The sequence below is a fragment of the Mustelus asterias genome, chromosome 7, assembly GCF_964213995.1.
Source record: "Mustelus asterias chromosome 7, sMusAst1.hap1.1, whole genome shotgun sequence".
NCBI lineage: Eukaryota > Metazoa > Chordata > Chondrichthyes > Carcharhiniformes > Triakidae > Mustelus > Mustelus asterias.
Window position 1 is genome coordinate 20,260,690 of NC_135807.1, and position 13,747 is coordinate 20,274,436.

Consider the following 13,747-nt stretch of genomic DNA (forward strand, 5'->3'; position numbering starts at 1 on the left):
GTGAATGGGAGCGGAAAATCCCATCCATTCTTGCCAAAGTGGATAACCTCACATTTTTCACATTGTATTCCATCTGTTAATTTTTTGCCCACTTGCTTAGTTTCTCTAAATCTACTTGAAGCGTCAACGCATGCTCCTCACACACACTTCCACTTCTGTCCAGCAATACATGAGACATAGAGTCATAGACGGACAAAGCATGTACTTATTTCTGTTTCCTTGGTTAGTTTTTCCCTGGAACAGGTCACCAGCCTTGTCTTCAGAGGGAATCATTTGGAGCGCAATGTATAATTGCTTACATAGAGATAGGAATATTAGTACAACCAATGTGGCTTCATAAAATGGAAGTCTAACTGTATCCTATGAAGCAGCTACGAAAATGATGACACCGTAGACATGGTTCAGACTATTCAACTCAAAGGCCACGTTATGCTATTGCCCAGATTCCCATGTCAAATGTTTTATGGTGTGGGCAGCATATTATCAGGATCAATTGGCTTGGGAAACAAGCCTGATTACTTATTTAAAATGGTAGGCAGGTTGCTGATTCGTATTATGGGGCTGAGCTTGGGGCTGGGCAGCACTCCCTCAATACTGCTTTGACTTTTGTGCTCAAATACCAGAAATGAAATAATGTTTACTCTGAAATTTGAAAATCTATTGAGCTTCAGTTATCTGTGATGTGAATCAGCCTAATGACAGCACTTCTAATTCCAATTTAATAATTATGTCAGAAACTTTCTGTTTTTCAATATCCAAAGTGTGGTGAGTTGTGGGAGGTTATTAATAATCATTCTAAGATATATACACATCTCTTTTAATCCCTTATTAATCATGACTTTTTATGTACGATATATTTGGGGTTATTTTAGTGGTGAAGATAGCCACGAAACGCGTGCTGTGCTAATAAGACACACCTGTTTTGAGAGTTTGGTTTTAGCACATAACTTTACTCCTAATTGCGGATTACTGTCCTTTGAACTTGCCTGGAAATGCTAAAAGAGAAAACGAGATAGCTGCAGGTTTCGTTCGCACTCAAGTGCTGATGAGAACTTTGTGAATGGGAACATGGGAGCTCCACACACCCAGTTCCACTGAATGTGAGCAGTGTGTTGGCTGACACATAGTGGCAGGTTTCAGGATGACACAGCAACTGAGGGGTCAGGTTCCCAGGTTTGGCACTGGAGGGCCTGGTGGTGAGGGTTCAGAACAGGAGGGATGTCTGTACCGGGAGGGAAGGTTGGAGGAAAGGAGGCCACCTCACCCACTTCTCTCTCTCCTGCTGCAGCTGCTTCCTCTCTGCCTGGTCTAATCTCCTCCTCTCATTCCAGATGATAAGGAAATTCTAGCAGGGACCAAAGGGGTAAGTTTTTCACACAGAGGGTGGTGGGCGAGTGGAATCGGCTGCCGTCAGTGGTGGTGGAGGCGAACACAATAGGGTCTTTTAAGAGACTCCTGGATGAGTACATGGAGCTTAATAGGATGGAGGGTTATAGGTAGGTCTAGAAGGTAGGGATGTGTTCGGCACAACTTGTGGGCCGAAGGGCCTGTTTGTGCTGTAGTTTTTCTATGTTTCTATGGCGTAGTGGCAATGCCATTGACTAGTAATCCAGATGCCCAGGCTATCCGGGGACATAAGTTCAAATCCCATCATGGGAGCGGGTGGAATTTGAATTCAATTAATAATTCTAGAATATAAAAGCTCGTCTTAGTAGTGGTGACCACGACAACTATTGCTGTTGATTGATGTAAAAGCCCATCTGATTTACTTGTGAAATCTGCCATCCTTACCCGGTCTGGTCGATATGTGACTCCAGACCCAGCAATGTGGTTGACTCTTAGCCACCCTGTGCAATGGTCAAGCAAACCACTCAGTTAAAGGGCAATTAGGGATGGGCAACAAATGTTGGCCTTGACAGCAATGCTCTCATCCCATGAAAAAAATAAAGAAAAAAGTATAGTTGCTGATGACCAAGCTCTCTGTCTCCTGGTGAGTACTATGAGGTGAAGTGTGCCACATACTCTTTCCCACGGATTCCTCACAGAATTTCCAGTTTGTCCACACACTGCTGACCCTCTGAGGTGCTGCCTGCTCTCTTCTGCAAGGCAGCAGAAAGCCCCATCATGGCTGTTGTCTGCCTTTGCCACTTAACTACCTTCAAGTAGCTAACTGTTTCCTGGGGATGCTGGGTACCACTAACTGGGCACTGAACTTAATTGCTTCATTTAGGGCACTTGCATTTCAACATAGAGCTCCGCAAGTGATACAGCTGAGGCACGGGGTGAATAACATGGAAATTATCTGGGTGAATGATTGCTGACCCCAGATTAAAACTTAAGCGCATTTCTGAACTGGCAATCTTTGCATTGCTTGCTTGAGTTTTTTTGATGAGGTAAACAGAGAGGTTTGATGAGGTTTGATTCTGCACATGTGGACTTTCAAAAGGCATTTGATAAGGTGCCGCACAACAAGACTTGTGAACAAACTTACAGCCCAGCCTGGGATAAAAGGGACAGTAATAAAGTGGATATGAAATAAGCCCAGTGATAGGAAACAAAGTGTAATGGGGAACAGTTGTTTTTCAGACTGGAGGAAGTTTGTTTTAAACTTTTCATTTATGGGAAATGGGCGTCACTGGCAAGCCAAGTACCTGCCGATTATAATACAATTCTAAAGATGGTGTAAATGTGCATAAATCACTGAAGGTGGCACGGCAAGTTGACAGCATGGTTAATAATTCATACAACATCCTGGGCTTTATCAATAGGTACAAAAGTAAGGAAGTTTTGTTAAACCTGTATAAACAATAACTTTCCTCAACTGGACCACTGGTTCTGGGCACCACACTTGAAGAAGAATTTGAAAGCATTGGAGAGAGTGCAGAAGATTCACGAGCGTGATTCAAGGGACGGGGAACTTGAATTATATAGAAAGGTGGGAGAAGTTGGGACTGTGTCCTGTGGAGAAGTTAAGAGAAGATTTGATAGAGGGTCTGGACAGAGTAGACAGGGAGAAACTGTTCCCATTGGTGGAAGGATTGAGAACCAAAGATTTAAGGTAATTGGTAAAAAGAAATAATGCCAACAAGAGGAAAAAATGTTTTCATATCTTGAGTGTACCTGAAATGCACTATACTGGGTAGGAGTGTGGTGGAGGCAGGTTCAATTGAAGCTTAAAAGAGGGAATTTTTAAGTTTATTAATCACAAGTAGGCTTACATTAACACTGCAATGAAGTTACTGTGAAAACCCCCGAGTCGCCACACTCTGGCACCTGTTCGGGTACAGTGAGGGAGAATTTAGCACCTAACCAGCACGTCTTTCGGACTGTGGGAGGAAACCGGAGGACCCGGAGGAAACCCACGCAGACCCAAGCCGGGAATCGAACCCAGGTCCCTGGTGTTGTGAGGCAGCAGTGCTAACCACTGTGATCTGACAAGGTGGGAGATGCAGTGCCAGGGAGAGGGGCACTAGGTAAATTGGCACTAGGCACAGGTTTAAGGTGCTGGGGAGTAGGTACACAGGAGATGTCAGGGGTGAGTTTTTCACTCAGAGGGTGGTGGGTGAGTGGAATCGGCTGCCGTCAGTGGTGGTGGAGGCAAACTCGATAGGGGCTTTTAAGAGACTTCTGGATGAGTACTTGGGACTTAATAGGATTGAGGGTTATAGGTAAGCCTATATATAAGACTAGGTAGGTAGGGACATGACCGGCGCAACTTGTGGGCCGAAGGGCCTGTTAGTGCTGTATTTTTTCTATGTTTTCTATGTTCTAAATGCAAATTACTGCGGATGCTGGAATCTGAAACCAAAAGAGAAAATGCTGGAAAATCTCAGCAGATCTGGCAGCATCTGTGATCAAGAAGGCAAATGGGATGTTGGCCTATATCGCGAGGGGGATAGAATATAAAAGCAGGGATGTCTTGATGCACCTGTACAGGGCATTGGTGAGGCCGCAGCTGGAATACTGTGTGCAGTATTGGTCCCCTTATATGAGGAAGGATATATTGGCATTGGAGGGAGTGCAGAGAAGGTTCACCAGGTTGATACCGGAGATGAGGGGTTTGGATTATGAGGAGAGGCTGAGGAGATTGGGTTTGTACTCGTTGGAGTTTAGAAGGATGAGGGGGGATCTTATGGAGACTTATAAGATAATGCGGGGGCTGGATAGGGTGGAGGCGGAGAGATTCTTTCCACTTAGTAAGGAAGTTAAAACTAGAGGACACAGCCTCAAAATAAAGGGGGGGTCGGTTTAAGACAGAGTTGAGGAGGAACTTCTTCTCCCAGAGGGTGGTGAATCTCTGGAATTCTCTGCCCACTGAGGTGGTGGAGGCTACCTCGCTGAATATGTTTAAAGCGCGGATGGATGGATTCCTGATCGGTAAGGGAATTAAGGGTTATGGGGATCAGGCGGGTAAGTGGTACTGATCCACGTCAGATCAGCCATGATCTTATTGAATGGCGGGGCAGGCTCGAGGGGCTAGATGGCCTACTCCTGCTCCTATTTCTTATGTTCTTATGAGAGAAAAGAGCTGACGTTTCAAGTCTAGATGACCCTTTGTCAGAGCTTTGTAGAGGTTCAGGTAGTATTGAGGAAGCAGGGGGACTGCAGAAGGACTTGGACAGGTTAGGAGAGTGGGCAAAGAAGTGGCAGATGGATTACAATGTGGAAAAGTGTGAGGTTATGCGCTTCGGAAGGAGGAATGGAGGCATAGACTATTTTCTAAATGGGGAAATACTTAGGAAATCAGAAGCACAAAGGGCTTGGGAGTCCTTGTTCAAGATTCTCTTAAGGTTAACGTGCAGGTTCAGTTGGCAGTTAGGAAGGCAAATGCAATGTTAGCATTCATGTCGAGAGGGCTAGAATACAAGAGCAGGGATGTACTTCTGAGGCTGTATAAGGCTCTGGTCAGATCCCATTTGGAGTATTGTGAGCAGTTTTGGGCCCCATATCTAAGGAAGGATGTGCTGGCCTTGGAAAGGGTCCAGAGGAGGTTCACAAGAATGATCCCTGGAATGAAGAGCTTGTCGTATGAGGAATGGTTGAGGACTCTGGCCTGTATTCGTTGGAGTTTAGAAGGATGAGGGGGAATCTTCTTGAAACTTACAGGATACTATGAGGCCTGAAAAGAGTGGACGTGAAGAGGATATTTCCACTATTAGGAAAAACTAGAACCAGAGGGTACAGCCTCAGGCTAAAGGGACGATCCTTTAAAACATAGATGAGGAATTTCTTCAGCCAGAGAATGGTGAATCTGTGGAACTCTTTGCCGCAGATGGCTGTGGAGGCCAGGTCATTGAGTGTCTTTAAGACAGAAATAGATAGGTTCTTGATTAATAAGGGGATCAGGGGTTATGGGGAAAAGGCAGGAGAATGGGGTTGAGAAAAATATCAGCTATGATTGAATGGCGGAGCAGACTCAATGGGCCGAGTGGCCTAATTCTGCTCCGATGTCTTATGGGTCACCTGGACTCCTAATGTCAGCTCTTTTCTCTCTCCTTTTCCAGCACTAAGTACATAGTTCCCTCAGCACAAAGGCCCTCCCTCTGTGCTGTATTCTATGATTAGGAGGATGTTGCTTGAATAAAAGCATTCAAAGCTGCTCCAAAAGTTAGCAGTCTCACAACACCAGGTTAAAGTCCAACAGGTTTATTTGGTAGCACAAGCCACTAGCTTTCGGAGCGCTGCTCCTTCATCAGGTGAGTGGGATTTCAGTTCACAAACAGGGTGCATAAAGACACAAACTCCATTTACAAAATAATGGTTGGAATGCGAGTCTTTACAGGTAATCAAATCTTAAGGCTAGAGACAATGTGAGTGGAGAGAGGGTTAAGCACAGGTTAAAGAGATGTGTGTTGTCTCCAGACAGGACAGTTCCACATCATTGCTCCATAGGTTCCCTGAGTGATTGATGATGATCTGTAGCCTCACCTACAGCCACTGGCCCCCTGCAGTGTCCCAACCGGATGTACTATCCCACTGCCCCGGAAGTGAACCCGGTAATACAGGAAGTGACGCAGTTATCCCCTATATAAGGCGTCTCCCGGCCTCGCTGCTTCCTCTTCTCGCTCTGCCCGGTTCGGAAGTGTTCGGTTCTTCTGATCGAAGCTAAGGCCGAGTTTACCCCGGCGACTAGCACCATCGGACCCCGCAGACAGGCAGCGCCATGGCCTCCACCTCGGAACTCGCCTGTATCTACAGCGCGCTCATCCTGCACGACGACGAAGTCACCGTCACCGTGAGTGAGGCCGCGGCGGCGCCATCTTAGAGAGAGGGAGGCCCGCGGGAGCCCGGGGCCCGCGAGCGGGAGGCGGCCCGGGGCCCGGAGAGGGAGAGGTGGCCCAGGAGCAGAGCCGCCTTGGTGCCGGGGTCTCGTGTGGAGGCCCCGGTCCCGCCTCGGAGCTTTTTCCCTCCCCACGTGGGAGCTGCCGGGACTGTGATGGGGAGAATTCCCCTCCAGGCTGGGCCATCATCGGGAGGAATGTGTCCCCGAGCTGTGGCTCCAGAGAGACGGGCTGATGTTGGTCGCCAGTTTCCAGGCTGATGTTGAGAGCTGACTTTCCACCCCCAGCCTGAGGCTGGGGCCTGTGCCCCAAACCAGCTGCTTGTCCGACTCGCAAAATGAGCACTTTGTCCTCCAGTTTCTGACAGTGGACTAATTTACCAAGGCATTCATCTCAGAACAAATACATGTGCTTTCCATGTGTGTGCTGCAGGGAACTTTCAATTCCACTATGCTCTTCTTCCTGAAGCTAGTGTTAATCTCTACATTCACCCTACCTATCGGATTGACCATTCCATTGCTACCTTCCCCAGAGTTGCCCCATTCTTCTGGTCTTGCAGTTGAATAATGTTTGTGCTGATAGATAACCAGATCCTAATTGTACTGCCCTGCTAATATGTATTTGAAATTTTTCTTTTTCAGGAAGACAAACTCAACGCCCTGATCAAAACAGCAGGTGTAAGCATTGAGCCTTTCTGGCCCAGTCTGTTTGCCAAGGTAATATCAGAATTCAGGCTGGCAATGTATTAACGGATCTCTAGTCATTTGGCCCAGGTCACCTGCCAAAATAAAACTTAACCTGTGCACCAGAGTATCTTTTGGCATTGTGGATAAGTGTGTTTGGATTTGTGTTGTGCTTCTCATGATTTCAGAACACTGAAATTATAGAATCATAGAATCCTACAGTGCAGAAAGAGGCTATTCGGCCTATTGAGTCTGCACCAACCACAATCCCACCCAGGCCCTATCCACATATCCCTACATATTTACCCTCTAACCTGTGCATCCCGGGGCAATTTAGAATGGCCAATCAACCTAGCCTGCACATCTTTGGACTGTGGGAGGAAACCCACGCAGACAGTGACCCGAGCCGGGATTAGAACCCAGGTCCATGGAGCTGTGAAGCAGCAGTGCTAACCACTGCCACTGTGCTGCCCCAAATGAGAGTGAGGTCCAGCAGCCAAATCTTTCCCATTATCTGCCCAACAAGTTTGTCTTGGTGTTAAATTCTGTCTTTGCCATGGCATTTTACTACATTAAAGGTGATATGGAAATGCAAACATATGACTGTATGGACTTAAATAACACTGCATTAAACACTCAGAGCTGGGACTATCTGTAAGGAGAATGATAGGAAGAATCCAGACACTATGACAGTGCATAACCTCACTTTCTCACATTGTATTCCATCCGTCACTACTTTGCTCACTCTTCTAATCTTTCCAAATCCTTCTGCAGCCTCCCCCCGTCTATCTTTATATCATCTGCAACCATGGCCATAATGCTGCAACCTGTGTACTGTTTATATAGTGCCTTTGATTAAAAAGATCCCAAGGTGCTTCACAGAAGTATTGTCAAACAGAATGCGAGAGCGCCTCAGGAGAGTATTCAGTCAGATGACCAAAAGATTGTTCAAAATAGGTTATCAGAAATGCCTTCAAGGGAGAGAGTGATGTAGAGAGGATACTCCTCAGCTTGGGGCCTAGGTGTTTGAAGGCATAGCCACCAATGGCAGAGCGATTAGAATTGTGGGGGTGCACAAGAAACCAGAATTACAGCAACGCAGAGAGTTCTAGGGAAGAAAGGTGTGAGACCATAGAGGGATTTTTAAAATCAAGATTCCTTCTGCGAGTCATTGTAGGCCAGCAGGCACAGGGGCTTTTCATAGGCAGAGTTTAGGCTGTGCGAGGCTAGCCAGGACTGTGTTGGGGTAATGCAAATGAAGGCCTGAATGAGGTTTTCAGTAGATCAGTGACATCAGGACGTTGTACTGATTTAGCAGCAGTGAGGATTTGCGGTGACCGTGTGAAGTCTTGTCTATGTTGACCAGCTTTTTATAAATTTTGTTTTAGGCATTGGCTAATATTGACATCAACAGTCTGATCTGCAACGTCGGTGCTGGTAGCAGTGCCCCAGCTGCTGCTGCAGCTGTTTCCACTGCTGCCCCAGTTGCTGGTGAGTGTAATTATTTTAAATTGTAGGAATTCTTGGCCGACTAAAGATAAATGTACATACCTTTTGTTGGATGAGACTTGTTAATTTTACTCTGTACAGGTTTGTGCTGGAGAATTAAAATCTCTTTTTCTTTCAGCAGCTGAAGAGAAAAAGGAAGAGAAGAAACAGGAAGAATCTGAAGAGTCTGACGATGATATGGGTTTTGGTCTTTTTGACTAAATGTACCATGCAACAACTTGTTCCGACTTGCAACAATAAAAATTGAATATACTTTTTCCTGAGTTGCCCTGAATGCTTATTACCAGAGTCTGAGGTCCAGCAGCCAAATCTTTCCCATTATCTGCCCAACAAGTTTGTCTTGGTGTTAAATTCTGTCTTTGCCATGGCATTTTACTACATTAAAGGTGATATAGAAATGCAAACATAAGACTGTATGGACTTAAATAACACTGCATTAAACACTCAGAGCTGGGACTATAAGGAGAATGATAGGAAGAATCCAGGCAATATGACAGTGCACAACCTCACACATTGTATTCCATCCGTCACTTCTTTGCCCACTTCTAATCTTTCCGCAGCCTCCCTCTGCCTATCTTTATATCATCTGCAACCTTGGCCACAATGCTAAATCAGTGATGTATAAAGTGAAAAGTTGTCCCAACACTGACCCCGATGGAACTCCACTGGGCACCAGCAGCCATCCTGAAAAGGAGTCTTATCTCCACTCTTGCCTTCTGCCAATCTTTCATCCATGCTCATAACTTGCCTCTAATGCTAGAGGCAGCTTCCTGTGTGGCACCTTATCAAAAGCCTTCTGGAAGTTGATAACTGCTAGCTCTCCATTGTCTAACCTGCTCATTATAGAACATAGAACATTACAGCGCAGAACAGGCCCTTCGGCCCACGATGTAGCACCGACCAGTTAAAAAAAAACTGTGACCCTCCAACCTAAACCAATTTCTTTTCATCCATGAACCTATCTACGGATCTCTTAAACGCCCCCAAACTAGGCGCATTTACTACTGATGCTGGCAGGGCATTCCAATCCCTCACCACCCTCTGGGTAAAGAACCTACCCCTGACATCGGTTCTATAACTACCCCCCCTCAATTTAAAGCCATGCCCCCTCGTGCTGGATTTCTCCATCAGAGGAAAAAGGCTATCACTATCCACCCTATCTAAACCTCTAATCATCTTATATGTTTCAATAAGATCCCCTCTTAGCCGCCGCCTTTCCAGCGAAAACAATCCCAAATCCCTCAGCCTCTCCTCATAGGATCTCCCCTCCATACCAGGCAACATCCTGGTAAACCTCCTCTGCACCCTCTCCAAAGCCTCCACATCCTTCCTGTAATGTGGGGACCAGAACTGCACACAGTACTCCAAGTGCGGCCGCACCAGAGTTGTGTACAGTTGCAACATAACGCTACGACTCCTAAATTCAATCCCCCTACCAATAAACGCCAAGACACCATATGCCTTCTTAACAACCTTATCTACTTGATTCCCAACTTTCAGGGATCTATGCACACATACACCTAGATCCCTCTGCTCCTCCACACTATTCAAAGTCCTCCCGTTAGCCCTATACTCAACACATCTGTTATTCCTACCAAAGTGAATTACCTCACACTTCTCCGCATTAAACTCCATCCGCCACCTCTCGGCCCAACTTTGCAACCTGTCTAAGTCTTCCTGCAAACTACGACACCCTTCCTCACTGTCTACCACACCACCGACTTTGGTGTCATCAGCAAATTTGCTAATCCACCCAACTATACCCTCATCCAGATCATTAATAAATATTACAAACAGCAGTGGCCCCAAAACAGATCCCTGAGGTACACCACTTGTAACCGCACTCCATGATGAATATTTACTATCAACCACCACCCTCTGTTTCCTATCCGCTAGCCAATTCCTGATCCAATTTCCTAGATCACCCCCAATCCCATACATCTGCATTTTCTGCAGAAGCCTACCATGGTGAACCTTATCAAACGCCTTACTAAAATCCATATATACCACGTCCACTGCCTTGCCCCCATCCACCTCCTTGGTCACTTTCTCAAAAAACTCAATAAGGTTAGTAAGGCACGACCTACCTGCCACAAAACCATGCTGACTATCACCTATCAATTCATTACTCTCCAAATAACTATAAATCCTATCCCTTATAATTTTTTCCAACATCTTGCCGACAACAGAAGTGAGACTCACCGGTCTATAATTCCCGGGGAAGTCTCTGTTCCCCTTCTTAAACAATGGGACAACATTCGCTAACCTCCAATCTTCTGGTACTATACCAGAGGCCAACGACGACCTGAAGATCAGAGCCAGAGGCTCTGCAATCACTTCTCTTGCCTCCCAGAGAATCCTTGGATAAATCCCATCCGGACCAGGGGATTTATCTATTTTCAGACCCTCCAGAATATCCTGCACATCCTCCTTATCAACTGTAATACTGTCTATTCTACTCCCTTGCAACCCAGTGTCCTCCTCAGCTATATTCATGTCCCCTTGCGTGAACACCGAAGAGAAATATTGGTTCAATGCTTCACCAATCTCCTCCGGTTCCACACATAACTTCCCTCTGCCATCTATAACTGGCCCTAAACTTGCCCTAACCAACCTTCTGTTCTTGACATACCTATAGAACGCCTTAGGATTCTCTTTAACCCTATCCGCCAAAGTCTTCTCATGTCCCCTTTTAGCCCTTCTAAGCTCGCTCTTCAACTCCCTCTTAGCCAATCTAAAGCTTTCTAGTGCACTACCCGAGTGCTCACGTCTCATCCGAACATAAGCCTCCTTTTTCTTTTTAACCAACAAAGAAACTTTTTTGGTGCACCACGGTTCCCTAGCCCTACCAATTCCTCCTTGCCTGACAGGGACATACCTATCACAGACTCGCAGTAGCTGCTCCTTGAAAAAACTCCACATGTCGGACGTTCCCAGTCCCTGTAATCTCCTAGTCCAACCTATGTTTCCTAATTCTCTCCTAATAGCCTCATAATTACCCTTCCCCCAGCTAAAACCACTGGCCCGAGGTTCATGCCTATCCCTTTCCATCACTAAGGTGAACGTAACCGAATTGTGGTCACTATCACCAAAATGCACACCAACTTCCAAGTCTAGCACCTGGTCTGGCTCATTTCCCAGCACCAGATCCAATATAGCCTCACCTCTAGTTGGCCTGTCTACATACTGAGTCAAAAAACCTTCCTGCACGCTTTGAACAAAAACTGACCCCTCTAACGAGCTAGAGCTATAACAATTCCAGTCAATATTAGTCAAGTTAAAATCCCCCATAACAATTGCCCTATTACTTTCACTCCTAAGCAGGATTGACTCCGCAATCCTTTCCTCAACCTCTCTAGAACTTTTAGGAGGTCTATAAAAGACGAGCTAGAGCTATAACAATTCCAGTCAATATTAGTCAAGTTAAAATCCCCCATAACAATTGCCCTATTACTTTCACTCCTAAGCAGGATTGACTCCGCAATCCTTTCCTCAACCTCTCTAGAACTTTTAGGAGGTCTATAAAAGACTCCCAACAGGGTGACCTCTCCTCTCCTATTTCTAATCTCCGCCCATACTACCTCAACAGATAAGTCCTCATCAAACCTCCTCTCTGACACTGTGATACAATCTCTGACCAATAATGCTACCCCTCCCCCTCTTCTACCTCCTTCCCTACTTCGACTAAAACATTTGAACCCCGGGACCTGCAGCATCCATTCCTGCCCCTGCTCTATCCATGTCTCTGAAATAGCCACAACATCGAAGTCCCAGGTACTGATCCACGCTGCAAGTTCACCCACTTTATTGCGAATACTCCTGGCATTGAAGTATACACATTTCAAACCCTGCTCCACCCCACCTCTGCAATGCCGTGCATTGCAGTCCCCATCCATGCATCCCTCACTTTCAGCCCCACTACTCAGGATCCCTCCCCCCCCCCGAATCAGTTTAAACCTCCCTGCATGGCCTTAGCAAATTTACCCCCCAGGATATTGGTCCCCTTCTGATTAAGGTGTAGACCATCCTTCTCATAGAGGTCACACCTTCCCCAGTACGAGCCCCAATTGCTTAAGTACCTGAACCCCTCCCTCCTGCACCATCCCCTCAGCCATGAATTCAAACCTTCCCTCTCCCTATTCCTCTCTAAACTATCCCGTGGTACAGGCAAGAGTCCAGAGATAACCACTCTGACAGTCTTGGCCTTTAGTTTCCACCCCAACTCCATAAATCCCTGCCTAATATCCCCTTCCCCTATCCTCCCTATGTCGTGTGTCCCCACATGTACAATAACTTGTGGTTTATCTCCCTCCCCCCTAAGAGTCCTGAATACCCTGTCAGACACATCCCGGACCCCAGCCCCTGGTAGGCAACACACCAACCCTGAGTCCCTACCTTTAGTTCCGACCCTCCTATCTGTCCCCTTAATTGTGGAGTCCCCAATCACAAGGCCCAGTCTTTTACAGCCCCTAACCACCTGAGCTTTCTCACTCGGCTCACCCCCAGAGATCTGCTCTCTATGCTCAGTTGATTCCTCCTCAACTGTAGCCTCCAGCACCGAAAACCTATTATGGAGGGGAACCGCCCCAGGGGATTGTCTTCCCCAGGGGATTATCTCCTCAAAGGATTTCATAACCTCCCCTTGATGAAGCTATGCTGACCTCAACCTATTTCACTGTGCTTCCAAGTATTCTGAAATCTCATCTTTAATCATGGACTCTTTAGTCTTACCAATAACAGGCCTGTAATTTCCTGTCTTTTGCCTCCCTTCTTAAACGGGTGTTAGTGATGTTCCAGTCCTCTGGGACCCTCCCTGACTCCAGTGATTACTGAAAGATCACCACTAATGCCTCCGCAATCTCTTCAGATATCTCCTTCAGAACTCTGGGATGTGATCCAGGTGATTAATCCATCTTCAGACCTTTCAGCTTATGTAGCACCTTCTTGGGAATGGCTACCACACCTCTGCCCCAATTCAATTATTTTTTTCCACTAAAGACTGACACAAAGTAAGTATTTTGTTTCTCATTACTAAAGCATCATCCAGTGGTTCAATGTCCACTCTTGCTCCTCTATTACCCTTTATCTAAAAAAAACTTGCAATCTTCTTTATATTGCTGGCTAGCTTACCCTCATATTTCATCTCTCCTCATCCTTATTGCTTTTTTAGTTGTCCACTGTTGGTTTTTAAAGGACTCCCACTAACCTTCACCACATTGTATGCTTTTGCTTTTATGCTGTCCTTGGGCTTCCCTTGTCAGCCATAGTTGCCGC

At 46.2% G+C, this 13,747-nt stretch overlaps 1 protein-coding gene across 2 annotated transcripts; it reads left to right on the forward strand.

Moving 5' to 3' along the window:
- The first annotated feature begins 6,010 nt into the window (after window positions 1-6,010).
- On the forward strand, window positions 6,011-8,730 carry rplp1 (ribosomal protein lateral stalk subunit P1). 2 transcript variants are annotated; one of them, XM_078215735.1, is made up of 4 exons: window positions 6,011-6,235; window positions 6,923-6,997; window positions 8,353-8,455; window positions 8,592-8,730. In XM_078215735.1, the coding sequence occupies exons 1-4, from the start codon at window positions 6,164-6,166 to the stop codon at window positions 8,672-8,674; spliced, it is 333 nt and encodes a 110-aa protein (XP_078071861.1). In that variant the 5' UTR covers window positions 6,011-6,163; the 3' UTR covers window positions 8,675-8,730. The 2 variants fall into 2 exon arrangements, with proteins under 2 accessions (XP_078071861.1, XP_078071862.1); XM_078215736.1 differs by having other exon boundaries at window positions 6,029-6,235; window positions 8,595-8,730.
- Window positions 8,731-13,747: the final 5,017 nt, after the last annotated feature.

Excerpts from the sequence above, each read along its gene's own strand:
- rplp1 (XM_078215735.1), top strand. The coding sequence starts at position 6,164 with ATGGCCTCCACCTCGGAACTCGCCTGTATCTACAGCGCGCTCATCCTG. Across the intron at positions 6,236-6,922 it reads ACGACGAAGTCACCGTCACC|GAAGACAAACTCAACGCCCT; the intron begins GTGAGTGAGGCC and ends TTTCTTTTTCAG. Across the intron at positions 6,998-8,352 it reads GGCCCAGTCTGTTTGCCAAG|GCATTGGCTAATATTGACAT; the intron begins GTAATATCAGAA and ends ATTTTGTTTTAG.